At 43.2% G+C, this 26,193-nt stretch overlaps 2 protein-coding genes across 3 annotated transcripts in view; both read right to left on the bottom strand.

Annotated features, from left to right (window-relative positions):
• nck1b (NCK adaptor protein 1b) overlaps positions 1-18,972 on the bottom strand; it is a 30,213-nt gene extending 11,241 nt beyond the window's left edge. Inside the window, exons 1-3 of one of the 2 annotated variants that reach the window (XM_037079148.1) lie at positions 18,691-18,972; positions 6,132-6,184; positions 5,513-5,753 (exon numbers count right to left, since the gene is read on the bottom strand). In XM_037079148.1, coding sequence (XP_036935043.1) covers positions 5,513-5,738 — 226 coding nt within the window. In that variant the 5' untranslated portion in view covers positions 5,739-5,753; positions 6,132-6,184; positions 18,691-18,972. Of the gene's footprint in view, positions 1-1,700; positions 1,853-5,512; positions 5,754-6,131; positions 6,185-18,690 lie in introns of those variants that run through there. The other variant, XM_037079149.1, reaches the window with a different exon arrangement.
• A 1,194-nt stretch (positions 18,973-20,166) lies between these two features.
• Positions 20,167-25,704, bottom strand: slc35g2b (solute carrier family 35 member G2b). The gene is made up of 2 exons (XM_037078363.1): positions 25,069-25,704; positions 20,167-23,920 (listed from the first exon to the last, which is right to left on the bottom strand). The coding sequence occupies exon 2, from the start codon at positions 23,899-23,901 to the stop codon at positions 22,651-22,653; it is 1,251 nt and encodes a 416-aa protein (XP_036934258.1). The 5' UTR covers positions 23,902-23,920; positions 25,069-25,704; the 3' UTR covers positions 20,167-22,650.
• Positions 25,705-26,193: the final 489 nt, after the last annotated feature.

The following is a 26,193-nucleotide window of genomic DNA, read 5'->3' on the forward strand; positions in this document are numbered from 1 at the left end:
GAAACACATCAAATCCTCACATAAACAGCTGGAACCAGTAAAAAAATGAATAAATAAATAAAAAAATGAGTAATGTTAATTAAATTTCAATTAATTCATGGTTGCAGCTCTTCCACACGGTACACCACACAGTTAATCAATTAATCAGAGAAATTAATGAGCTGTGCTGTAGACGTCACCACAGTTCTCTCCAAACATGTTTACAGCACTGGCCGCTCTTCAACAAGACCAGACCACAGCTCACTTCCTCTTAAGTCATCCCTTAATGGCAGAAGACAGTAAAAACAGGGTAGACAGCCGTACCAGAGAAAAACATCTGAGGCCTGAGTAAGTGACGTTGACGACTCAGCCGCCAATCTCTTAATTATGATCGTGTCTTTTGCTTTTCTGGTCTGGAGAACGAGCGAGTGGTGGTTTGGAGGGAAAAGAAGTGGGAGTTGGAAAGGGATAGGGGAGAAGTCCAACTGACAGACCCCTGCACAATGATTCAACTTCCTTCTAACTTCTCACTTCCTCTCTGGCCTGCACTCCTCCGAAGCTTAGGCAGAAAATGTGGCTCAAATTAGAGTTTCCGCTCGCTGGGGAGGCTGAGAAACAGGAAAACAGAGGGAGGGGAAAGAGAGAGAGAAAAGGGAGACTAACAGCTCTCAGTTTACACAAGCAAAAGGTTTGTTAGCTCATCTCTATCGTCTTCTCAGCCCTTTACACTCTCTGGATTCGTCAGGCTACAAACAAGGCCAGTCAGCGAACACGCGCACACACACATAAACACAAGTAGGGAAGATAGGCAGAGACAGGAGATACCACTCAACAGTTACAAGGTGAGATTACAACATGGGTGTGCGCCAGGGCCTTTTGAAAAAGTGTGTCAGTGTGGCTGTAAAGTATCCATGAACCGCGGAGCTGCCGAGGTAATGACATTCCTCTGATAACCGGGCGAGGTGCAGGAGATGTTAGCCCGGGTCCCATCAATCAGCAGAGACCCCTTCCTCCCCTCTGCACAATGACTACAGTGTTCTACATGAACACCCCGCGTCCCCTTCAACTGTAGCTCATGACTGGTGGTGGGGTGGAGGGACCCTCCCAGAATGAGCGAGCTCGCCCCGAGGGCAGCATAAAAGAAAACAGACCATGTCTCCAAGATATTCCTAAACAGAGCAGAGAGGAGGGGGTCTTCAAGCATGATAATGTAATCCAGTCAGCTGCAGCCCACTCAGTAGGACAAACTAGAAAAAAAAAAACATACCACTGTGTGTGTGTGTGTGTGTAAAAGAAAGACAGAGAAGGATTGCTGAGGCAATTACAGGCTTCAGCTCAGCAGAAGGCTTTTCAAACAGCATATCCACCCAGTGTTTGCAGCCGCTCTCACAGACAGCCTCAAAAGCTGCTGAGACACCCTCTCTCCCTCGCCCTGCCAGCACAACATGTTAGCACAAAAATCAGTTTCCTGCCCGCTCTAATTATGACACGTACCTCTGGCCGACCTGAAGCTGAAACCAACTTACTAACCAAAGTGAAAAATCAGAAACGGAAGATGAAAAAAAAAAAGAAAAGAAAAAGCAAACAGATTGACAACCCTGAGAGAAAAAAAAAGAACCGCTCAAACTTCAGACAAAAGGCTCCTCACACCACAGACAAGTCAGAACAACTTTGATTAAGTAACTACAAAAGAGGAGGAAAGTTGAAGAAAAAAAACTCACGAAAGAAATGTTTGAATAGGTTAGCCATGTCCATTTTGGGCTCGCTGGCTCTCCCTCGCTCTCTGTCTGTCTCCTTCCCGGCCCCTGCTCTCTTCCCACTGCAGCTGTAGAGTTATTCCATGTGAACACCCAGAGAGCTGGGGCGGATAGCGGAGCAGGGGCGGCCCACTCGGTGAGCATGTGGGTCAGGCTCGGCCAATGAGAGCGAGGAACAGAGAGGCCTCCGGTTCAGCTCTGGAAGGCTGAGAACAGAGGCCTCATGGAAAGGGGAAGAAGGACGGAGGGAGGGAAGAAGGGGGGGAGGTTGACGCTCCGACTCGGAGAAAGAAAAAGAGATGAAAGAAGAGAGATATGGAGAAAGTAAAGGAGCTATTCCATCATTTAGTGGTAGAGTTGCGTTAGAAAGAGGGTGTCGTTTTTAAAAAAATGGGGATCTGTGGGGACGTTGCAACAGCTCAATGAGTCAGAGTGCTCAGTGTCACATGACAGCAGTTGGTTGCAGACACACTCATAACTTCACAACAAACCCAGGAAACATGAGTCCTCTAACACTGAAACACACACACACACCAACACACAGCCATCTGCAGACGGATCAGTCTCACACATTCTTCTAAACGATGACACCAGTCCACACCCAGCGACAGGCTTGATTCAAAAAAAGAAAAAAAGGGAAAGATTCTTTCCTCCCACATAAAATATTAACGTGCGGTCTTCATACAGGCACTGTTTCTTATTGTTCTCCCACACACACACAAAGAAAAACACAACCACCCACAATCCACCAGCTAAAATCTCTTAAATCTACTTATAGATCATAAAAAATAATAAATGAAGGTGAAGTATTTACAAGCCCTCTATGATGGTATCGCTGTTTAACAAGGCTCCGTTTCGTCTTAACTCGTGTTTTACATTAGCCTGTGGTTTATGGGATTTGTGTGTGCGACCTGAGCCGCCTGTGTGTCATTCGTGCAGCTGTTCACCTGAGGTTATTTGATCAATGGATGTAGTGACAGGTGGGAAGTTTGTTGGGAGGCTCGTGGCTGTGGGTGAATGACGACACATACCCCCACCCAACCTCACGCATAGACACACACACCCATAACAGACATATAAACCTAGACAGTTAAGGGCAAAACAGGCAGGACAAACGAGAAGTGCTCAAGCCGAGCCAAAACAAAGAGGAAAGGTCTTGAAGGGACAGTTCCCCCCAGATTCGTAAGTATTTTTTCCCTCTTATTTGGTGTGAGTTGCTGAGTTTTAGAGATCCCAGACATAGAAATGTCTGCTTTCTCTCAAATATAATGGCACTCTGGTTTTTGGTGTGCCAAGCAGCAGAAAAATTCATGTGATAAGCTCAACGGCAATGTCTCTAACCCTTTCCAGAAATTGTGACACAATTAGTCAATATAATCCACTAACCTTGTTGTGAGCAGTTTCATGAAGGAACTGTTTTCTCTCTACTTCCAGTGTCACCACACAGAAAGAAGAATGGGTGGGATGTAAACATAAACAGTGTCGTCCTCAGCAGAGCTGTAACTTTGGTTAGCTTAATCAAGCCCCCAGGATGACTTTGAAACCAACTATTGTAGCGGCCAAACTCTGTAATTACAACCTTAGAAAGACTATTTCCCAAAAACTTACATTGTGAAAGAAGCAGCTATATACATATACATATGTATATATTTTTGGACTGCCAGAACCCCAGTCAAATGACTTATTTCTCTGACAATAATTATGTTCAGTAACAGTCGAGAGGTACTGCAGATTTTATTCCCATTAGGACAGACACTAAACTGGAAGTTAGCTAGCTCAGTCGGAGGAAATATCTAAATCAAATTGATTCAATTCATAACGCCCAAAATCCCAATTACTTTGCCTCAGTGGGCTTTACTGTCTGTACTGTGAACGACATTCATTGTCTGTAGACCCTCGATTCTAGCAAGGAAAAACTTGCCATGTTAAAGAGAAAAAAAAAAGAAACACTTTTTCATAGGGAAAATAAGATGGAAATAAGTATACACAACAGAACAAGGCAAGAGGAACATTATATAGTGTAAACTCTGGGGTGAATTCTGGGGTGAAGTATGTGGGTTTAAGAAGATGTCTGCGAGTGCAAAAAAAAAAAAAAAAAGTGAATGAGCTGTATATACACAAACAGCTTCAGTAAAGAGGCCTCTTCCTGTTCGTGTATCACATTTCATCAGAGCATTTCAGCAAACAGGGCAGTCCGATTGTCACCAGACTCTCACACTCACATTTAAAAAGAGACACTGCAGCTTACAGGAAGACGAGGCTCACGTGTCACACTGATAAGTGTTTTGCAAACACTGCAGTGCACGATAGAGTCATAAATTGATGACACACTTCTGGTTAACAGTACTAAGAGCACCCCCATCTATATCTCTTTCGGTCTACAGTGTGAGGACGAGCAACCCCGGGTCTCAGAACTTCCTCGCACAGGTCATCCTACGCAGCGCAACATCAGCATCACCACATCAAACATGGGTGAAGTAGATAAGGGTATATGTTGTGTCATTCTCACAAGCGTGGTTAGATATTCTGTTTTTGTCGAGCGGGCCTATAAACAGCAGATGCTGGCTTCGTCGTTCTCGCTCAGCAAACCAAAATGCAATGAATGAATATAAAGCACTGTATCAATATCTCACGCCTTCATAAAACCGGTCAACTCGATTTTAATGTCAACATAATGCAGGCCTGTTCGAGTGTGCCTTTAAGTGTCAGTGGCTGGTGTACAACCTCTAACCTAATCTGATGAGATCTGGGCTAAACAAACACAAACAAACATGGTTATCCCATCATGCTCTTAAATGAGACACTAAAGCTCCGCACAGCAGAACAAGTTGAAGATCAGAGCGTGAAAAGCATCAAAAACTAAAGCTGGCACACAGGAGAAAATTAGCAAAAAAGTGAAATGTGAAACAAAACAAATGGCGGGCTATGTGGCCGTGTTCCAGACTGGATGCCAGTGGTCAGAGTGTATATCCCAAATGATCATGGCTGTCTGTCATCAGGAAGAATTACGCTATGACAAATGGTAACCTTGGCTTACATACGCAGTCTCACTTGGCTTCTGCATGAAGTACAAGGCCCTTTGGCGAATGGCAGTGCCCAGAAATATTACTGTTGTGTTGACAGAGCAGACAACACCTGTGCTGTATCAATCCTGGCTGTTATAGCTGCTCACACACAAACAGAAAGAGGAGCGAGGCACAAGGACCAGCAAAATGTCTTTGTTCGTACCACAGCCATGAAACAAAGCAAACCATTATATCTGTATCAAAACTTCAATATAACACCTGAAATAAAATAAATGCATCTCTGTCTTACCTGTGCAAATCCCTCAAGGTGAAATGGAAAAACAGCACCCTACATGAGACACTACACTGTAGACAATCCAATCAGATACTAAAGTGTCGGTCTCTGTTTGCTGTGAGAGCTGTGAAAGCAGCTCTCAGCATTTCAACCAATCAGACATCAGCCTGAGACCATCTTCCTGTGAAGGCTGTTTTACTGTACATTAGACACCACAAGACTGTGGTCAAAAACAAACTGAGGTAAGTTGTGGCCTAGATAGACATTGTTCTCTGATGCAGCTGCATCTAGGTTGAGTAACAACAGCCAATGTGTATAAATCAGAAAGCAAGTCAGTCAGATAGATACTATGAGTGACTGAAGGACATGTTTAGAGTGCAAACACCTATACAGGTAAATGAAAATCCTGCTTATTAAACTATCACATGTTGAATTCAACACATGCAAACTTAAGAGATAATAACAGATTGTTTTACCAAGTGTGTCTTTGAGATTCTTGACAATAGAAGCTTTCCTGGCACTGTTTTTCCTCTCCACATAGTTGGAAGGCACAAAGCCTGTTTTGTTGGTGGCATTTCGAACCCTCCACCAGGACTTGGAGTCGTCGAGGAGCCAGAGGCGCTCGTTTTTCTTGATATCCAGCTCCTGGTCCTGTTGGGCCATGTAGTCGAACTTGGCGATGACAATCACCTCTTCCGTCATCTTGCACTAGGTGCACTGGTGGAGAGAGAGGAGAGGACAGAGAACGAGCGTCAGAGTGAATTTTCAACATTACAGAAACTAATGTTGAGTGTTGTCTTATAGTAGCAGTGATGAAGTTGGAACACATGCAATGATGAGGGCAAAACTATGACACCAATTCTGCTGCAACAATAAATGGTTTCCACAAGAAAATTGATAAGGAAAGGTGGTATACAATACTGACAGACATGCCTCAGCTATCCATGAACTAATAGCATCTGTTTCCTCTCCATTTATCCATCCTTCATACATTTTATTCTCCAATTTTGCGTTTTGCTCTGTACACAATAACTAGGTGCTGTAAGACACGCCAAAAGTAAATTTAGAAACTGTGTTTGAAATAGACAGCTGTACCTGTACTGCATCAAAGCTGAGAACTTCAAGGGCTCAGATACGTCTCTGTTGACCTAGAAAACATAAAAACAGACAACGCATGATGATTACAATTTGATTCTTCTCAGAATTTGCCCACAGTTTTCTTTATGATACACAAAACCTTTATTTCTGTTTAAGTGACTGGAAGGCCACTGTTCATGTCAAGATATGGAGAGTTTTATCCAAATATATCCAGAAGAAATGCCAGCTACCATTTCCACAGTTTAGTCTCTTCAGACCTAATCTCACCCCACCAATTGTACTCTTGAAATAACAGATGTAAATGACTATTCTTTTCAGTCAGAGTATACAGGGCCAATCTCCTAGTATCCACATTCTTCATAAATTTACAGAGGGGATGATTTCCTCTCAGAAGCTGTCCAACGATTGTCTATTGTGTCAGGCATCACACATGAACCTGGGAGCCAGGAAGATGGCAGAGCAAGATTACTGCAACAGGGAAGTGAAGAAGAGGGGCACTGTGCGTCAGCAGAGTGGCTACGTCAGCAAGTGAAGCTCTCACCGAGCACTAATGATGGAGGATACTGCTTCAAATTTAGCATGAGCCTATAAATATTCCTGAGTGTGCAGCCTATGCAAATGCTGTGATTATGTAATCCGCGTTACAAGCAAGCCTCCATTGTTTGCGAAGTTGCTTATCACAAGAACTTTCAAGTTCCCTGGTCATGTTAAAATTATCATTTGGGAGTGCTGTGATCCACAATCAAAACTTGTTTGTGCTCAACAATGAGCACATTCACAACCGACTGGTCTTATGACCCATGTAGCCACGGGCACAGCTCGGCCATGCTTAGGTTAAAACTGCAGCACTAAAGGAGCAGGGCACTACTGAAGCGGCTGCTTAGCTGCTCTGATGTCATGGGAGTGGATGGAGTTTCACCTTTCCCCCCACCCCCCGCCTGACTTCAGGGACCAGACACTGACCTCATTGATTGAGAGCTCTTGGTCTTTTTATTTGAGGCAGCAGTGTCTAAGTTTCAGCTGCAGCTGGTTTTGAGATGGGCCCCTGAACCTGATCTTAGGCAAACATAAGCTTATGTACAGCATGATTAGCCAAAAGGAGTCAAATACACTGTAAATAAGCCACGGCTAATCTGAGGAGAACTTCTTGGGTGGATGAAAGGTGCATTAGATCATGACAAGAGCTTAAAGCTAAAACGTGCAATGCTAAGATCCCAAACTGGCTTTAAGGGGGTCTCCTGTGGTCTTTCCCTACTGAGTGTTTTTCAACTTCGTTTACCAAGGCACATTATGGGTGTATGCTGTGGTTTTATCTAATGGCATGTCACTGCCTGCTCCTTTTCCATCTCTAATTAAATTAATGAACACTGGGAGACATGTTAGGGAGCGGCACAGAAAAACAAAGAGCTGATTTACTCTCCTCGAGTGCTGCCTCTTTCACCAAGACAAAAGCAACAATCCCTCCACTCCCTGGGCTGGGCTGGATAGCTGTCTGCCAAAGAGGCTGACAAGTGTGTATATGCACTCCTTCTCCATTTACAACATCCCTCCCTTACTATCTTTTTCCATTTTGTACTCTCCATACAGCACATGAAATAATCATCAATGTACTATCCCTTTCTCAGCTATCTCCCGCTTCGAGAGAGCACTCGGCATCCAAGTCTCACTTTCTTTTAACTGCCTTCACCCCCCCCAACGTCTAGAGTGACTGAGCACTAAGTGCACATTAACGCCGCAGTGACTTACGCTGGTGCAGATGTGAGGGAGGATCAAAAAGTTGGGCGACAGATGCTCCGAGCTAATCGCGCAGCTCCAGACTGAGCCAAGGCCACACGACACTCCACAGCACTAAAAACAAGGTCAGGCGGGTCAAACTGCTCCAACGGTGTCATATACACAGTGGATCTCCGTTTACCCTGCTGCCTGGCGGAATTAACAGGTACTCAATCCATCACCGACCCCGCAGAGTTATGCAAGTGTGATCCAAGTGTGATTTTGTGCTTCCATTTGTTACTCATACATAAACAGCAAACCTCCAGAGTTGTACCAGAGTTTTATATGTTTGCTGTTGAAGCAAACATGCTAGGTTGAGCTTGCGGGAGCCTCTTTGAGTTTAAAGGGTGTCTAATCAAGTTCTGAGATCACAAAAACAGATCATGACGGTACCTGAGATGCACCAAGTCTGGAGCAGTTGTTCTCTCATAATCTGTCAGTTTGATTACAGGGCTGCAGCTAACAATTACTTTCACAAAGAATTGATCAATTGTTCAGTCTTTAAAATGTCAAAATATTGATGATGATGTGATAGTGATTGTGACATCAAAATGATGCCTTCCAACAGTACAAAACAGCAAATCCTTTTCGAAGAATCTGGAACTAGAAAAAATATTTGGCATTTTTTCTAAAAAATAAATACATAATAATTTACTGGAATGATTACTCTATAACTAAAATGGTTGGCTTTTAATTTTCCTTTCGATTGACAAATCCTCTTAAAGCGCTATTTGAATAGTGACATTAGTTTATCAGCATTGTTATCGACACATTTGACTCTTTCAACATTTGATGAAGAGATACAATAAAGCTGTTAAGTGACTATTCAGAAAAGCATGCAGGTGAAGGAGAACTAACCCGGATTTTAAAAGGGAAAAGGGGAAAATGGAAATTAGGACTCGATTGTCACAGATTAAATGATGCGATGAATCACTGCTCCCCATCAAATAGCTTATGACCTTTGTAATGAGTAACTAGTTGTATAGATGTTTTGTAGAAGCATGTCCAACTCTGAAAATAACTTGGGTACCAGACATAAAGCAAAACCAAATCTGTATGCACGAGCTTTGAGGCTGTCAACAAGGCCGACCAGACCACATGGATTGAAGACAGGTGGTCAGATCTGGTGGCTGCAGGGTTTTCCCAGCTAACTGTGCCTGCCTGGGGCTACTAATCTCCCTTGCAGTATTACATAGCGAGGTGCTGACAGAGAAAAACATCTGTATTTGGAAATTTTGCTTTGACATGAACATAATTTAAAAGGTAGCACTACCTTTGGCAACTTCATAATGAGAGCTTTCGGATGGTTCAACAGCAGTGTAAAGCAGCAGAAAGTATTTCATCTGCATTAACACTAGCTCAACAGCTGCTCCCTCACACCAGAAATGCACAGCAACTAATTATTTCATAATCTATTAAACAGTAGCTCCTAATGTGAGATCCATGAACCCCCATGGGTTCTTGAGGGTAGTCCACAGCAAAATTGGGAATAGTTCAATAATCTGCATAATGAAACTAAGGTTTATAAGGAACCCATGTCTTTTTAACAAAGGGATAAACTGTTTACTGAGGTAAAACAGCAAGTGAGAAGTAGAGTCATTTTCTCATAATCTTACATACAATGAGACTCATTTTTTAAACCAGTGGAGTCGCCCCCTGCTGGCCGTTAGAAAGAATGTAAGTCAAAAGTGCTTTCACCTTTCACACCTGGAGGCTCTGTCTGTTTTATATACAGTCAATGTATTGAACTCTCCGTCCAGTGATACGACAGTTTTATTGTGAGTGAGCCCATCTGTGTCATGCAAATATACAGCACAATCAACTACTAAATACCAAGCTGACAGAGTGGGCCCATCTTATCTACTGCCTCAGCAACAGCTGTGGGCCAGTGACAGGTCAACCAGTGTTGCTATCAGTAATCCACTCATGTTCTCAAGAGTGCCAACACTGTTCACAACTGTTTCCCCATCAGCCAAAGAGCAATAACCCAAAGCTGGCACTGTTATCTTCAGTAAATAAAAAGCGCTGGGGTGGGATTTTCTAATATCCCCCCCCCCCCCGCCCAAAAAAAAGGGCAATGAATGTTAGGGCAACTCTAATAGCACTATAAACCACAAACCGCAACAACTGCACATCAGCTGTGCAATAGAGATGCAGGGTGCAACTTTGCGAGTTACTATGAAACAACAGTGACAAGAGTTCACCACATCCTGCAGTCTATAGCTGCTGCCACAACACCTTGTACCTCTGTAACAACACACACACACACAAACACACGAGATCCAGTCAAAGAGCGCACCCAGTGGCTTATTTGGCAATGCATGATACTGGGATACAATGCATAAGAAGGAAAGGACTGGAATGGTATTAGCATGGATTCCAGTGAATGGTTCACACTGACATTCATCTTTGTAAAAATGGAGTCGCAACAACTGGATACTGTATATCTAATCAAGCCAATGAGAACAATTATGGATCCCTTTCTCTTCGCAGCAGGCGCGAATAGCGTACCACTGCTCGACAGGATTGCTGAGGCACTGAGACAGCAAAAGCATGAGCTCACAGAGGCAGACAGAGTAACCTAATCCCTGTGACAGCCTGCTAAAATCACAGCCTCTGCTGCCTTCTGGAATGTGCTCTGTATGCTCACTGCTCACTCAGCCCCTCTGGCACTGCTGCACTTCCTCCAACTCACACCAAAACTCGCATTTCGGCCACGGGGGGGCTGGTCCACTTCATCCATGGACAGCGCGGGACTGGTCGATAAATTTATGCTTTTTTTTTTCGAGTCGCACCACAGCAACTGAAACCCATGAGACTGCATCTCATCCCAGCTGTCCTAGATTCTCTCAAAACAAAACAGCAGCACAGCAGCAAAGGGTCATGGGAGACTTGGCAGGCCAGCTGTGAGACAGGAAGTGTGGACACAAGGGTGACCGGATGATGGGAAAGTGATGCAATCTGACAGAGAGCAGGCTTGACCTCTGAGTAAAGATGAGTCCTGATAACTTATCTTTGCTTTGCATTGATGCATGTAATGTACTTCAGTTAGGAGCAGAGATCATGTCCTGTTGCTGGGAGTTAATATGATGTTCCCCCATTAGGAAAATCATATTGTTCCAGTAAGAAGAGTTTTGGGCTAAGCATATAGACTCCTGACTGTGTGAAAGCAGTTGGTTATCCACCCCTCGAGATCACCCTCAACAGTTGAGAATGGCCTAAAATAGACCGGAGCTCATGTCCTTTGAGAATTGCCAGAGACTTACTCTCATAGCAACAACTAACACCAAAGGTTTCAAGCTGTCTTTGAGGCCAATTTCACATCAAAAGGCTCACTCTGTGCTCAAAACAAATCTGTGAGAAGCGTACACAAACGCCACTGTTTGAAACATGTTGCATAGCAATTTGGCCACAAAATGCTCAATCTGACCCCAGCGACTCTGATTATTCTACAGAGAACATATTTCAAAAAGACAAGAGCAGTATTTGTGAGAATCGTATCCAAATGATATGATGCGTAACCGAAAAGCTCTTTCATTGCTCCAGAGCAGCGGTGCCAAAACCTCCTCCCTTGGAGGGCCAAAACTAAAATTTAACAGCAGGGTGTGGGCTGAAAGCAAACACCTATTTTATAGCGCGTTTTACGATGCAAAATGGTACTAGGATCCCAAGTGACTTCTAAGTGTCACTCTGCCCGCCGTTCTCAGATTGTGACAATGAAAAATTAATAAAGGATCCTACATATTTAAAGAGCGTTTTTCTTACAAAAACCAAGAAAAACAGCTGCATTTATATCATAATTACTTGATGGTGCTATATGTAAGCATTTGCCACCAGTCAAATTAATAATTAGTACAAATAGGGGCAGGATTTCAACAGAGTAAGTGATAAATGCTGTTAACAAGTTCCTATTAGCTAGTTGGCTCAGGTAGCAACGGAGCTAGTGGTGCAGACTGTGAGCTTGGAGCACCATGGAAGTGTAGGTGCTGACACTGCTAGCACTGAAGTTTTGGACCAGGACAGGCCAAGGCTAGCTGGTTAGCGTGCTAACTTCAATAGATATTCTTAGACATGATATTTCACATTCTTTTGAAAACACCTGATCATTTTTTAAAGTTTCCATCAAAATTTCCACATTTCCCCATTTTTAAATGATTTGAATCTCATGACAGGCCAACTTTGGCCCCCCAGGCCCCACTTTGGCCGCCCTGATCTAGAGCTGTGTACTGAACTGTAATAAAAGCCTATTTCGTATTCAAATCTATGGCTTCTATCAAACATAAAACTGGATACTCATTACTGAATTTCAGAATCATTACACAGATAACGCAAATAAACAAGGCTTCCTTTATTTTCACTTCCCCATTTTCACTTCACTCTTCAGTTATGGCTGCATATTATTTACTTCACATGCTTCAGGATTGTTGTGATGCAACTGTCTAGCCCACAGACAGATGGCACTGGCGAACTTACTTGCATTTTTTTTTGTGGCTGTAAAAGAACAGGATGTGATGTCGCACGGCGTAAGCTGCTGATAAAAATCTAAATTTAAAAATTGTTGTCTGTGAATGTATAATGCTGTCATACAAAAGTAATTTATTTTGGAATGGTGAGACTAGCTCGAGACATAAAAAGGTATGACACAAACACGAGACGTACGTTGTGGCTTCACAGAGTATCTTACATAGGAGCATACTGGAAAAGAGAAAGTAAAAAGCAAACCAAGATAATAAGAATGAAGTGCATTTGTGATCTGTATCTGCCTTGAAAAGCTTGATCAAGGCATCCTTATCATACATCGCAACAACCAAAGAAAACCTACAGGCTGAATAAAGACATAAGACCACCGCATTAGTCTTTGAAAACATTATCTGATTAGTACCTTCTAGTAAATACACTAATTCAGTTTAATGTAGTCTACAACTGGCCTCAAAAAACACTTACATCCTCTCTGTTAGCAAAGACCTAGCAGAACATAATACCTCTCTGTGAGAAAGGATCCATTTCCTCCGACTCCACCTACAACAGCAGAGCCTACACATCCGCATCCACGCCCTGCCAGTGGCTGTAGTTGCTAGTTGTTGTTCTGGGTGGCCCATTTGCTTACAGGTCCAATGATAGCCACATCCAAGCAAACTGGGATCAAGGCAAGAGCAAAATAAACCTCCAGGTTACCTCACCAACTCAGAGAGCTCTGGGGGATTTCCCAAATGACTAATCCAAGTTTACAAAGCAGAAGGATTCCTCACTTCAAGCACTACTGTACAATAAATCTGTTTGTGGTTTGGTTTTGTGTGGTGTCGGGCTACTTTAAAAACTACCAGTAGCATTAAGGAGTCAGTAAAAGACATGATAACATAAAATCTAAATTAGGCCATGCAATGAGCTGTAGCTGTAAGCCTTGTTGCGAGTGTAGCCTTCTGGGAGAAAAAGCTATTGTTGCAGTCAAAATAGCAGATCATTTGTAAACCACAAGATAATAATCCCAGACAGCCTGTGTCAGAGAGGTGAAATTGATACGCTGGCTTCCTTTTAGTTTCGTGCATCCTGGCAAATATGAGCCCTAGGGTGCTGTCACAATAGGACTAAACAAGCCACTTGGGACACATGTCTGGGAGGGCCACGTGTTGGAACTTGTGTATGAGCATGTTGAGAGCAGGAGGCATTCCAGATTGCATGGCGATGCCACAAAAATCTGGGGTCTGCACAAATCAACAAGATCAGCGAGATGTCGGATAGGAGCGGGACGAGCAAGACGACATGTTTCCACAGAAACTGTCGTCGTCTACATGCTTTCTGAACACTGGGAGGACTGTGCTTGATGAAACTGGGTGTTGTTTTGGAAATATTGTCTGATGTCATTTTATTTAAAGCCATCGTTGGTATCATCAGAAAATGCTGTCCATGTCAAACAAGACTCTGAAAGTCAGCAATGCAAGTTATTAAGATGCTGTAATCACAAACCAACAGAAAGACTCCTTAGACTTGAATCCATCTTTGGTCTGAATGAACCCCCTCCTCCGTGGAAAGTGGTTACATTTTCCCTATTCAATCACTCACAACCAACATATCCGCCTGTATACAAGTCAATTTTCAGATGACACTTATGCATTACCACGCCAATATGCTGGTTTTCAAAAAGCAGCGTCCATCTTGACAATAGTGGTCACCATTGTTGTTATGTCTCCTCCTTGGTTCTGGCTCACAGCTTGCCTGACAGCAGCATTAGTCCTCCCCCACGGTGCTTACTGGATCGTCTGCTTTTCAGAGGAGAAATCACTGTTTGATATCACGATGCCAGACGATTCAGTCAACTCAGTGAAGTGGATCTAGTCAAGGTTATGTAATGACAATTACCCGATTAGTTGCCTGAACAATCAACAGTCTGGCTCCTGATTGATCAGTTGAATTTCTGGCATGTCCAAAGTTTTAGTCCTCTGTTATGCAGTTTGAGTAGTTCAAAGATCCAGTTTCCCACAAACTGTCAAAAGATCTTCGCTAAAAAATTTATTGAGCTTCTTTTTAATTACTAAATGTTTTACATGTTGTGCAACAGATCATGTTATCTGTAGAGCCTGACCAACATGTTGGCCAGTATTATGGTAGATACTGGGCCAGAACCAATATATTTTTTTGTTGTCTATGACAACATGCGCCACTGTGAAGACTTTGTTTACAGATTATAATGCAGATTCCCAGTGAAGTTTACTTTTTCAGTCCATTCATGTCATTATACAAAGGGAAGTTTAATGTCAAACTGTAAAACATCTCCTGTGTTTGATGATCACATTCGAGGGACTGTTGGCCAATAATTATATCAGAAAGTTCTTATATATCGTAATCAGCCCCAAAATCTGAGTTGTGGTCAGGCTTTAATTATCTACATCTTTTAGCCATATGCAGCCCCATTTTTTCCATCTTACAGAGCAGAACTGCACAAAAAGGACTGCTCTCTATTTTTGACTCATCATCTCTAATCATCGTTGAGTACACGGTCATCTTTTTTTGAATAAGCTTGATTGGAACAGTCACTGGACAAACTAGCACTGTCTTGTTTAAATTTAGCGAGCAGCCACGTCATGGCCGGCCAATTTATCAGTACAGTGTGAGCATAAAAGTCGCAGTTTCTGGCCATGCAGAGACTCTGGTCTGCGAGGCATACTGTTACATTAGGCAGCACAAATCTTTCTATTATAAACATATTTTGGGATAGGATATTGACTTATAATAAAGCCATGTGAAGAGCCATTTCGAAGGCTCGAATGGTTCTTCATATGCTCACAGATTTAAAAATTCCTCAAACGTGCTAAAATGTTTTAAACACTATGATGGAGTGAAATGGATCTGTCAGCTACTCATTCTGTGAACACATTCACACAAAATATCAAGAAATAGGGGCAGCCTAAAAATAGCTTCAGCATATCACGGTGAAACTGCAGCTGTGCCTCAAAAGTCCTCTTTCAATAAGAAGGAAATTTACACTTCTAAAAACCCATTCTTGCACATAGCGCTTTTTTAGTCCTGGATACACTGTTGTCACCACAATAACAGCCGGTACACACATCCTCCTTCTCACACCATCAAAAGCCACGGAAAGAAAAGCCTGAGACATAATTAACTAATAGAGAAAAAAGAAATGAAACTGCACACTTCTTTTCTCCTACACTGAGGAAGTCAAATCCCTTACTCCAAATGAGATATGGTGGCAAATATCTTGACCGCACTCAGTTTTGCAGAAGTGAAATGTCATCATACCAAAAAGCATCGTCTGTGATGACTCTGGTTTGCAAGCATTGGCAACGACACATACTAGAAGCCATTTGTTGACCATTCAGATGTCTAAATTCCCTTTTTTTCCCAGCAGGTGACTTTGGTTAGCACATAGTAAGTACGTTTGCTACTGACTGTTCAAGCATTCAAGCACACATGGGTAGTCAAATAAAAACTTGACAGACAGAAAGAGGCGAAATCATGAAGAAAAGAGGAAATGGAAGAGAGTGTAAGCAATATGTTAGATTAGGGAGATAACTAGAGAGAAGAGAGACAAAAAAAAGAAAATCCCCTGTTTCTCAATTTCAAGAGAACTCTGAAGCCACTTACTCGACAAGATTTCTGGGCTTGCCATTTTAGCAGGGAAATTTATGGCCACATTAGATTTTTGGCTAAAATTCTGAAGCACAGTTGGTTTTTTTCCCCCAGGCTTTGAGGACAGATTTAGTTGCTTGAGGCCACTTAGAAAGAAGCAAGGGCAACTCATCACTGCGCGTCCATGAGATTATACTGTTAGATCTTTCAAATATGAGCCCTGTTAGAGGGTATCTGAGTCAACAAGAGCTATAAATAGGACACAGATGAGGTTTACCGGGCCACATCACTGCATTATCAGCATGCACACATGCATAGTGAAAGCTTCAGTTCAGGGGGGTGAATCTGAGCTCACGACCTGGCAGCTGATAGGGGACCTATGGAGCGCATTTGCACCTAATTGCCATTTTAACAAGGCTCACAAATTGGCCCCAACGCCCAAGAGAAATATAATATCAGCCTCCAAGCAGGTCATGCTGGTAAGCACGTCTCCACCATCGTCCTCCCAGCAAACAGTGGCCATCCTCCCTCTGACTCCCACTAGGAACAGAGCTGCAGCAGACCAAATGTCTCTCTCCCCCTTCTCACCTCCCTGAAACCTTAATGAGAGACTGCGAAGAGGTCTGTCAGTGTGACAATAATTACAGAAACTATACTATTCAGCAGCTGCAAAAAGATCCCCCCTTTGGCGTTTGGAAAGACACACATGTTGCTGCTACCCCCTTCAAATCATTCAGCCCCAAACGACCGACCACATATCTCCAAATTAATATCTGCGAGATAAAAGACTCGGGCCGGGTTAATCTGCTGATTGTTCCACAGCGCTGTTGACCAAGTTTTATAACCGGCCACACAAATATAAGCCAGAAGAGCTTGCCAACAATTATACTGCCTTATCGGCCATTGTGCTACCGAAGCATGACATTTAGTCTGGCTTGGTTGTGTAAGGTAGAAACAATGTTGGGAGATAAACAGGAGGGGGCAATTATCCCAAATCTTGCCCAAAAACAGAAATGGTTTCACTTACACAGTATTTGCCTACCTATTACTGGTCTCCCTAGGTGGGTGTAAGCTCACAGACATTTTCCTACTAGCGAGTTTCAGTCTTTGAATCTGAGAGGAACTGATCAGTCCATTGACAAATAATTGTTTCGCAGCAAATCTGGACGCAAGCTAAAAACACACAAATCGTTTGTCTGGTGTCAGCCTCTCTCCATTATGAAAATCTGTTATGTGAATCATATATATGCACATATATGAAAGCATCCCATTGGACTCCTTTTACATTACTGAATGATGAAAATGGTCCCTAAATCCAATGCATCAATGAAAAGCCATAAATAGTATGCAAACGTGATGCGATAAACTGACTGCGACAACAGCTAACTGGCTGTTTAAAGGGGCAGTACGTAGCTTTGGAGAAGAATGTACAACTCAGAATATTAATATTTACAAAATGATTGAGGTAATAAAAAACCGCTCTTCCCCAATAAACAGTCAAGATCAAGGTATCCATTTCATCATCATTAAAGCCTGATTACACTGCCATTAACGTGAGGAATAAAGGGGCCATTTAAAGTGTTATTGCAGCCTTTGCAAGGCTGTTATTGACGCCAGAAGAAATGGAAGAAGTAGAAAACAGTGCAGAGAGTTATCCATCAACCTGGGGATCCATCTGAGGAGCTAACACAATGATTAAAAGGGGCTCTATGTAGGCAGAATTTTAATATCTACAATGTGAATGAGGCAATAAAACAAATCGGAAATACTGAGTTGTTTCACAACTGAATAAACAAGCTGCTCTCAGAGGAGAGATAAGGTCCCCAGAACACTGTTCGAGGCAAGAAAGGTGGCAGGGTCCGCCGCCTATAAACAAAGTACAACAGAATGATATTGTGTTGTCCTTTAAAAAAGGTCAGAAGAGGGTTTGTTTAGACAGATCTTTCTCTTCTGATTAAAATGTATTCTCCAAAACTACTTAATGCACCTTTAACACAAGTACAGGGAATCAGAAGTTGAAGTCAGGGAATGCCTCCATCGTGACCATGAGCAGGCAGAGTCTAATGACTGCACAACAACATAAACTCGAGCATTAATTAACATTAAATACAAGTCATACAGGCAGGAGCGAGCCCAACGAAGAGGACACTGTGACTGCAGTAAATTAGAAGATGCAATTTGCTCTGTAAACCCGTTTACAGTGGCTACCGTGAAGGCGTCTTCTCCATTTTTCACCCCCCAACCTCAGAAATAAAAGCGTTAACGTGGTGCAGTGTAGCCACACTCACAGGTCTGTGCAGCAGTTTTATCTCAGCCTTTATCTCATAAACTTAAGCTTGACAGCGTGTCACGTTATCTAAACTTGGCTAACGTTAACCAAGGAAAATCCCCACACACAGAAAAAAAAAATCTTCCAGTGGGCACAATTACATACTGGTTGCAACCAAACTAGCCACTAGCCAGCTTGGTTACAGTGTTGGCCATGTTGGCAAGGCGACAGACTGGGGTTTTTTTTGTCTGGGTTAACAGTTAGCTGTTAGCCGACGTGACTTATAACGTTACTCGGCGAATTCAGGGGTAGCAGGGCAGCTAGCCTGTAGCTCTCATGAGAGACGTTGGTGCGGTAGCCTGGATCAGATAGCTTCACCGTTCAGTGGCGGCTCAGATTCATACCCTGCTCAGTCATACCACGTCTTACCCGATTTCTGATGGCCACCTCTTCGTGTCTCCTTTCGGGATAAATCAGCGTCTTCAAGAGTCACGCAGACTGGAGAGGTGGATGCACACGAATGATATCCAGGGGTCCCTGGCTAGCAGACAGTTAATTTTCCACTCCAGCAAGCTAGCCTAGCTGATGAGACGCTGTGCCCCGTTGGAATAGCATTTCTGTATCAAAGCATGTCATTGCTCAGCAGCGCGGCTAGGCTAGCTAGCAGCAGCTTCACAAGCTGTTCAGACTCCGACTCCCGCCCCCTCGCACCCGATTGGCCGCGGAGGAGTCGACCCGCTGCTGATTGGACAGCGGCGCTGTCAGTCAATCAGACTGCAGCTGCTGATGTTTTGCGTTCCCACAAGCATCCATCATGTTTGTTTCTGCTTTGTGAGGCCAAAGAGTCAAACTAATCACCAGTGAGACACTTGCATGAAGAGAGAAAGAGACGAAGATATTTTGTTATTTTATATGTTATGTTTAACCTCTTTATTAACATATTTAATTTGGCTTAGAATCAGATGTCTAAAAGAAAAGTTGAGCTCAGTGAATTTAAAGCACTGAGTGCAGTTGAAATCTTCACTCTGTAGTTTTGGGGAATAAACTTTAATTAGAAAACGGAAAGAACTTAATTGACTGACTTTTTGTTTAGCCTAAAAAAAACTAAACAAACAAACTCTCTTCTCTTCATCACTGAATAAACTACATAAACAAACCGAACTTAAAGGACTACAAAATTTCATACTGTACTTTGTTTACATTTGGTGGACCCCGCCACCTTTCTAGCTTCGAACAGTGCTCTGGGGACCTTATGTCCCTCTGAGAACAGCCTGTTTATTCAGATATTTAAGAAAATAAACTCATTGCTATTCTGAGAATTTTGAGCTTGATTTTTTCTCTAAAACTACATAGTGCCCCTTTAAATGTCGTGCTGTAATTCACAATTAGTTTTAGAACTTTATTTTGAATTGACAACTTGCCCAGAGAGACGTAAAGGAATTATGAAAGTGTGGGCAATCAGCTCTACTCTACTCTTAAATTATGAAGAAAGTTGGCCACAGATGACAATATATTGTCTTTACCTTAAAGTATGGCCTCATGTGACAAAAAATTATCTCTGTAGAATAGTTGGAAATCTTGTTGTTTTTGAGCTTTTCAGCGAAAATGCTCAGTCATCTGTGCTGTGAAGCACACATACAGACGCTCACACACATACATACGATAACTCATCATTAAATTCCATTCAGGCCCCTCCTGGGAAATGATGGTGCTTCTAATAAACATGTCTGTGGTGAAGAGGGTTGCAGAGTAATTTGGAAGGTTGTGCAGCTCGCTGCAGGATGCAATCTGTTTCCTGCTCAAACAGATGGGCCTCCTCTACATGTATTCTGCTGCGTGCACCCAAAACCCATCTCAAAACCAGACTGTAGTACGAGACATACAAGTGGAGACTGAACCCGCTTTATCTCAGTTTATTCACCTTTTTTAGTTTGAAAAATAAACTTGAACTACCTATCACCATGTTTTAAAAGAAAACATTACACAAACAGTTTTCGATGTAAAAAAGACGTTTCATATCATCATGTGCATATGATGGTGAGTGTTGTCAATGAGTGGAGTTTGTAGTTTACTCACCATGTGATTTACTGTGACATCACCGATAGAAGATTGCCATCACACAGAATGATTTCCACAACACCTCTGTTATGTGTGTGTTCACAGCCACAAGACTGATTATAGCTGGCGGCAAAAGAGATAAGTTAAACTCTCACTCAACAGAGTGTCATAAATTTAAACACTTTATGATACTGTCTGTACAAACAGCCATAAATTAATCCAATGACTTCTCCTCTGCTCCCTAAATGAAAATATCTTGGATGGAGTGTGTTATGTGATGTCTTTAAGGTGATGCAATAACAGCCCTTAGCTGGATATTGTTAACCAGTGGATATAGCACTATTCATCTCCAGAATTCACTGTAGTAAAGTATTACTTCAATAATGAAGTGGATTGTGAATGCCACCTGCTGGGCTGTTAGTGGAACATCCCTGTTGTGTCAGTTTTGCGCCGCAGCGTGCAACACGTCCTCTTTCATCTGCTCTGCATCATCATTCTTTCATTGCATCACTTTTTGCTTCGCCCCGGGGGAATCACACACAAACCGAGTGCCTCAGTCTGGGGGGAGGGGGGTATATGACACAGAGAAAGGAAGCATCGCTGGTGGAGAGCCACTGAAACGTCCACCACAGAAAAAAGCAGATGGTCTCATGTTGTTAAAGCCAGGGGACTTTAATTTAATACAGTGCACCTGCCTCTGGGTATTAGTTTGATATGCGTCTGAAAGTAAACAGAAGCAGCGTCCAGGGACGAAATCGGGAGTGTTAAATATAGAGCAGCGACGGGGCCAGAACATACATGAGAGGCAGTAAAATAAGTGCAGTGTGTACACAAGATATATGCTGCATGGGTAGTTCTCTGTGTGATCCTCTGAAAATTAAGATTGCACTTCAATATTCTTATAGAGGCTGGCTCTTCTATAACGGCATTTCTTTTAAATTATTTAGACTCTCGTGGCAAGCGAGAGATTAAGGCTGAGAAAAGAAATACCAGTTATTTTATGAAGCGTGGGTGGTATCTATTTTTATTCTTTCATTCCTTGTACATTGTGTGAATGATTTCTGGGCTGACATTTACACAGTGTGACAAGTGTGGCAGTGTGACAACAGAGAGGTTCACCGCACCCTGTTGATGTAACAATGATAAAAGATGCTATAATTTAAAAGGTGCACTGTGTAGTTTAGGGGAAGATGGGGAAAGATGATCATTGGCTCAACACAACACAATTTCATAATGTTTTACTTTGTTTATATTTGTTGGACCCTGCCTCCTTTCTAGTTTCAAGTGATGTCTCAGCCGTCAGATTGTTTATTCACTTATGGAAAAAATAAATATTTCTGAGTTTGTATTATTACCTCATTCATATTGTAAACATTAAGATTCTCCAAAACTACTTAGTGCCCCTTAAAGATAACATTTTACCTCAGGGCTCCTCTGTAACGTCATCTTTTAAGAAATATATTCAGACCGTCTTGGAGAGCAACAGACTGGAGCCAAGTAAAGCAATACCAGTTATTTTATGAAGCGGGGGTGGTATTTATTTTTATTCTTTCATTCCTTGAATGTCGTACGAATGATTCCTGGACTGACATTTACACAGTGTGACAAGTGTGGCAGTGTGACAACAGAGAGAGATTCACTGCACCTTGTTGATGTAACCACGACTAAAAGGTGCATATCATTTAAACGATCGTCTTACACTGCCACTCACAAGACCAGATTCAATACGGTTTATAAAGAGCAAAATCAATCACAGAAGTTAAAGGAGCAATATGTAAGAATTGGACACGTGTTCAGTTAATACTCCAAACCAGTTGGGGGCAGCAGATTGCCAGAGCAGCTGGTTCCCTCAGCTAGCCATGTAGCTACTGCTCCTGTTTGCTGTGTTGCTCACTATCGGACCATAACCTCTTCAAGTACAAAGTGGGCTAGCTTGTTAGCATGCTAACTTAGTAGACTTCTCTGCAACACAACACATAGCTGTCTCTGATGAAATGGTTAAAACTGCTATTTCTTCACATTCTGTTAATAATCATATGTTTGGTTTGTTTTAAACTAAAATTCTTACATAGTGCACCTTTAAATTGACTCTTTTTTTTCCCTCTTGCTGACACTGAGGACACAATTTGACATTAAAGCAGTACTATCAGGGGACATGGTCACCATATTACATTTGTCTTTTATTTCACACACAAATATTAAGACATTAGTTACACAACTAGCACCCTTCCAACAACACAACAATACAAAATCATCAGATGAAGATCCAGACATTCTTTAAAATTGCACAACCAAGCAACATTGTAAACAAATAGACCGACATATCAAAACTCATTTGATGGGCGAGTCTAGGATCTCTTGATAATCCTGCCGGATGGCCCTGCTCACCCTGTACAGCTTGACTCCTGTCAGGGTGAACACGCTGATCATGATGACCAGGCCTCCTATGACGTCGTAGACGGACGGGATCATCCTCAGAACAATGAGCTGGAGGAACATGGCAACCACGATCTCTAGGTGCTGCACGGTGCTAACTAAGGCCGGATGAAACTTGTTTAGAGCATAGTAGACTCCGAGGAATGCCACGGTGGAGCAGATACAGATCCCAATTAAATAGCCCCAGGTCTCCCCATCCAGAGGGATGATGGGCTCCTGCATGACAAACATGGTGGAGGCACCCCACACCGTGCCCGTCCAGCCGAAGGTAAAGAGTGCCGTCCACATGCTGACGCGCTCCTTAATGGCTCTATAGACGATCATGGAGAGGGCAGCGGTCAAACCGGCCATCACTGTCATTGTGTAGCCAAAGGCCTCCTTCCAAAACCCCAGCCTGGACTTCTCCTCGTCTGCTACGTTTGGCACCATCACCAGGCACAGACCGAACACGCTTCCCACCACCGTGACCACATCTGTGTAGCCCAGCCTCTCGTCCAGCAGCAGGAAGGCCAGGACTGCACTGAAGACTGTGGTGGAGGCCCGCCACATGATGGTGCCATTGCTGGGCGGTACTATGGCGAACGAGGTGTAGGCGCAGGTGATCGAGATGACGTTGCACACACCGTAGAAGAAGAGACGGAGCCGGTAGCCCTTGGGGCCAAAGGGGGCCTCGTGGTAGTAGACGACCACCAGGATTGACAGCACTTGGATCACGGAGCGGATGAAGAGCAGCTCGAGGGAGGGCACTTTGGAGCGGTCGGCTGCTAAACGAGTGATCAGTGCCACACAACCGTGAGCCACCGCCGCCCCAAACAAGGCCATCCAGGTCACTCTGGAGGCCAACACATTCGCCTCGCCAAAGCTGGCCAGCTGGCCCCCGACCCCCTTGTCTTTTTGCACATTTGGCTGCTTAGGCTGGGTCTCCATGGTTCCAAAGAAAGTCCTGCCACTTTTGCTCTCTGACACCAGTCTCTTTCCCACATTAGCCTCCGCGAAGGCGCCAAAGTCCTCAAAGGAGGGCGCGTCATCGTACCCTTCGTCGCCAGGCTGGGGGAAGTGGGTGGCGTACTTCACCGTCACCGTGTCGGGGTGGATCTTAACCCGCTTTTTTGATCCGTACTGCAGCGAGGACGAAGATACATCCATGTTTCTTTATACTTCAGATCTGAAAGAATAATCGTTGCAGTGTTATTTTCCACTGAAGTAATATTCAGATATTTTTCACCCTGTGCTCTGATTTTGCCTCTCAAAAAAAAAGTGTTTGCATAATTCATCACCTGCTTTCTAAGTAACCCTCCAACCCTCACACCCGCAGAACACACACATGTTGACACACATACACTCACATACACACACACAGAAAGCACACACACTAATTACCCCTATCTCCCTTACCTTTGTACTGTGCCTAGCCGTACTAAGTGTTGTGTTACTTCTATATATATCCCACGCAAGGCTCGGGAGTATAAGCCGAGCAGCAAACACTGTGAGGCTGATGCAGTCTGATGGGGATGAAATTACATAACAGGAAGGGACAATACGTGAATGTGGGCCACTTATGACATGAATGGAGTTGCACATCTTATATTAGCAAACCCGGGGAGGGGAGGGGGAAAAAAAGAAAACTGTGAAAGGGTTAAATGCAGCTGAATGTTTTGGACGTTCCCCTTCGCTGAGGAGAGATTCCTGATGCTTTAACAGAAAAATGTGATTTGTGAGCGTGAGGTTGACCAAATTCATAAAAAAAAAACAACAGCTGTTTGAAATAAGGAAAAAAAAAACTATGAATATCAGGAACAAATAATCCTGTCAGGGTCGAATCTTTTTTTCCAGACCATTACTTCTAACATTCATGCTGTCAATTCCTTAAAACACAGCATGGATCAAAACCACAAGGGGGCAGAGATAAACTCTTCTCCTCTCTCTCCTCTCTTACAGGGGGTCGCTCCTCCGTTTTCAAACCTGCATAAATATAACTTGATTTTTTTTTACTATACACGATGCTGGTGTGATCTGAGGTAGTGAGATGGTGACATAAAAGAGAAAAATGTCTTAATTAAGTCGGAGAAGACGCCGTTGAAGAAATGCTGAGAGCGCTTAAAACCAATTAAGCGAAAGGCTCAACGTCTTGTCCAAATTCAAGACAGAAAAAAACACGAGTAAAAATAATAGTTTCCTCTTAAAAGATAAGCGTTCAGGTTGATACGCGATATATTTTGAAGAAAAATGACTCCAATCTGGTTTTAACTTAACAAGAGCGTCAGTTTGCAGGCGTCAAGAAAAGAAAAAGGAGAATATCAGCAAACGTCTTACCTTTTGTTCTTTGAATAGTTCCTATGAATGAATGAACCCTGGGTTTGTATCATAAATGAAGATCTCGTTTGATTTCTTGGTCCTTACATTCGCTCATCTTCCCCATCGTCCCCTCCGAGCGATGCGCCTCCTGGAGATGCGTGCTGCCTGTTTGCTCTGCGCGCCGTCGATGGACGCTGCTGCTGCTGCTGCTGCTGGTGAAGCTGAAGCTGCTGTTGTTGAGGGTGATGGTGGTGATGGTGATGATGGAGCTGGAGCTGAAGCCAGGAGGGGGTTGGGGGTGGGAGGGGGGGAGAGAGAGAAGCAACTGTCGCTGTCACAGCCAGTGGTTTCTCCTCCTCTTCCTCCTCCTCCTCCTCCTCCCAAAGACTGCTCCCCACCTCATATTCGTCATCTCTCAGGGGGGAGAAAGGGGATGTGTGCTGGTCATCATCAGCATCATCATGTTCAGAAGACAGAAACCCATCCACTTTAAGAGGAAGGTCTGATTTCACTGTCTGCATTAATTAGAGTGCGATGAAGGAAATGGATCTTAATGATGGTGTGGGTCACGCTGTAAAGATAGGGTTTACCCCCTGCTCCACACAACCCATTAGCCAGAATACATGTTAGCAACTGCAAAAACACGAGTTAAAACTTATGCTTAAACTTTAAAGTTTAAGCACAAAAAACAGTTGGTCACAGTTAGGAATACATCATGTTTTGGCTTAAAATGTCTATTTTGGTCGCCAAAAACACGATAATGTCCCAAAGTCTTCTTAGAAACACCTGGTTTTGTTGCCACAAACGTGATTGGAAATGTCCCATGGTGTTAAAATATCTGGTTCTGGTCTCCATAAACACGGCTGTGGAAAATATCCAGATTTGGTCTCCACAAAGACAGTGGGAAATGTCCCTAGGTCCTCTTAGAAATAAATGGTTTTGACCACCCCAAATGTGGCCGGAGATGGCCCAACTTCCAACAAAAATATCTGGATTTGGTCTCCACAAACACGACTGGAAATGTCCCCAGGTTTCCTAAAAAAAAAAACCCAAAAAACACCCGATTTTGTCCCCATGAATGCAGCTAGAGATTGCCTGACTTTCTGTGAACAATATCTGGCTCTGGTCTCCACAAAGACATCT

This window comes from Acanthopagrus latus, chromosome 19 (genome assembly GCF_904848185.1).
Source record: "Acanthopagrus latus isolate v.2019 chromosome 19, fAcaLat1.1, whole genome shotgun sequence".
Lineage (NCBI taxonomy): Eukaryota > Metazoa > Chordata > Actinopteri > Spariformes > Sparidae > Acanthopagrus > Acanthopagrus latus.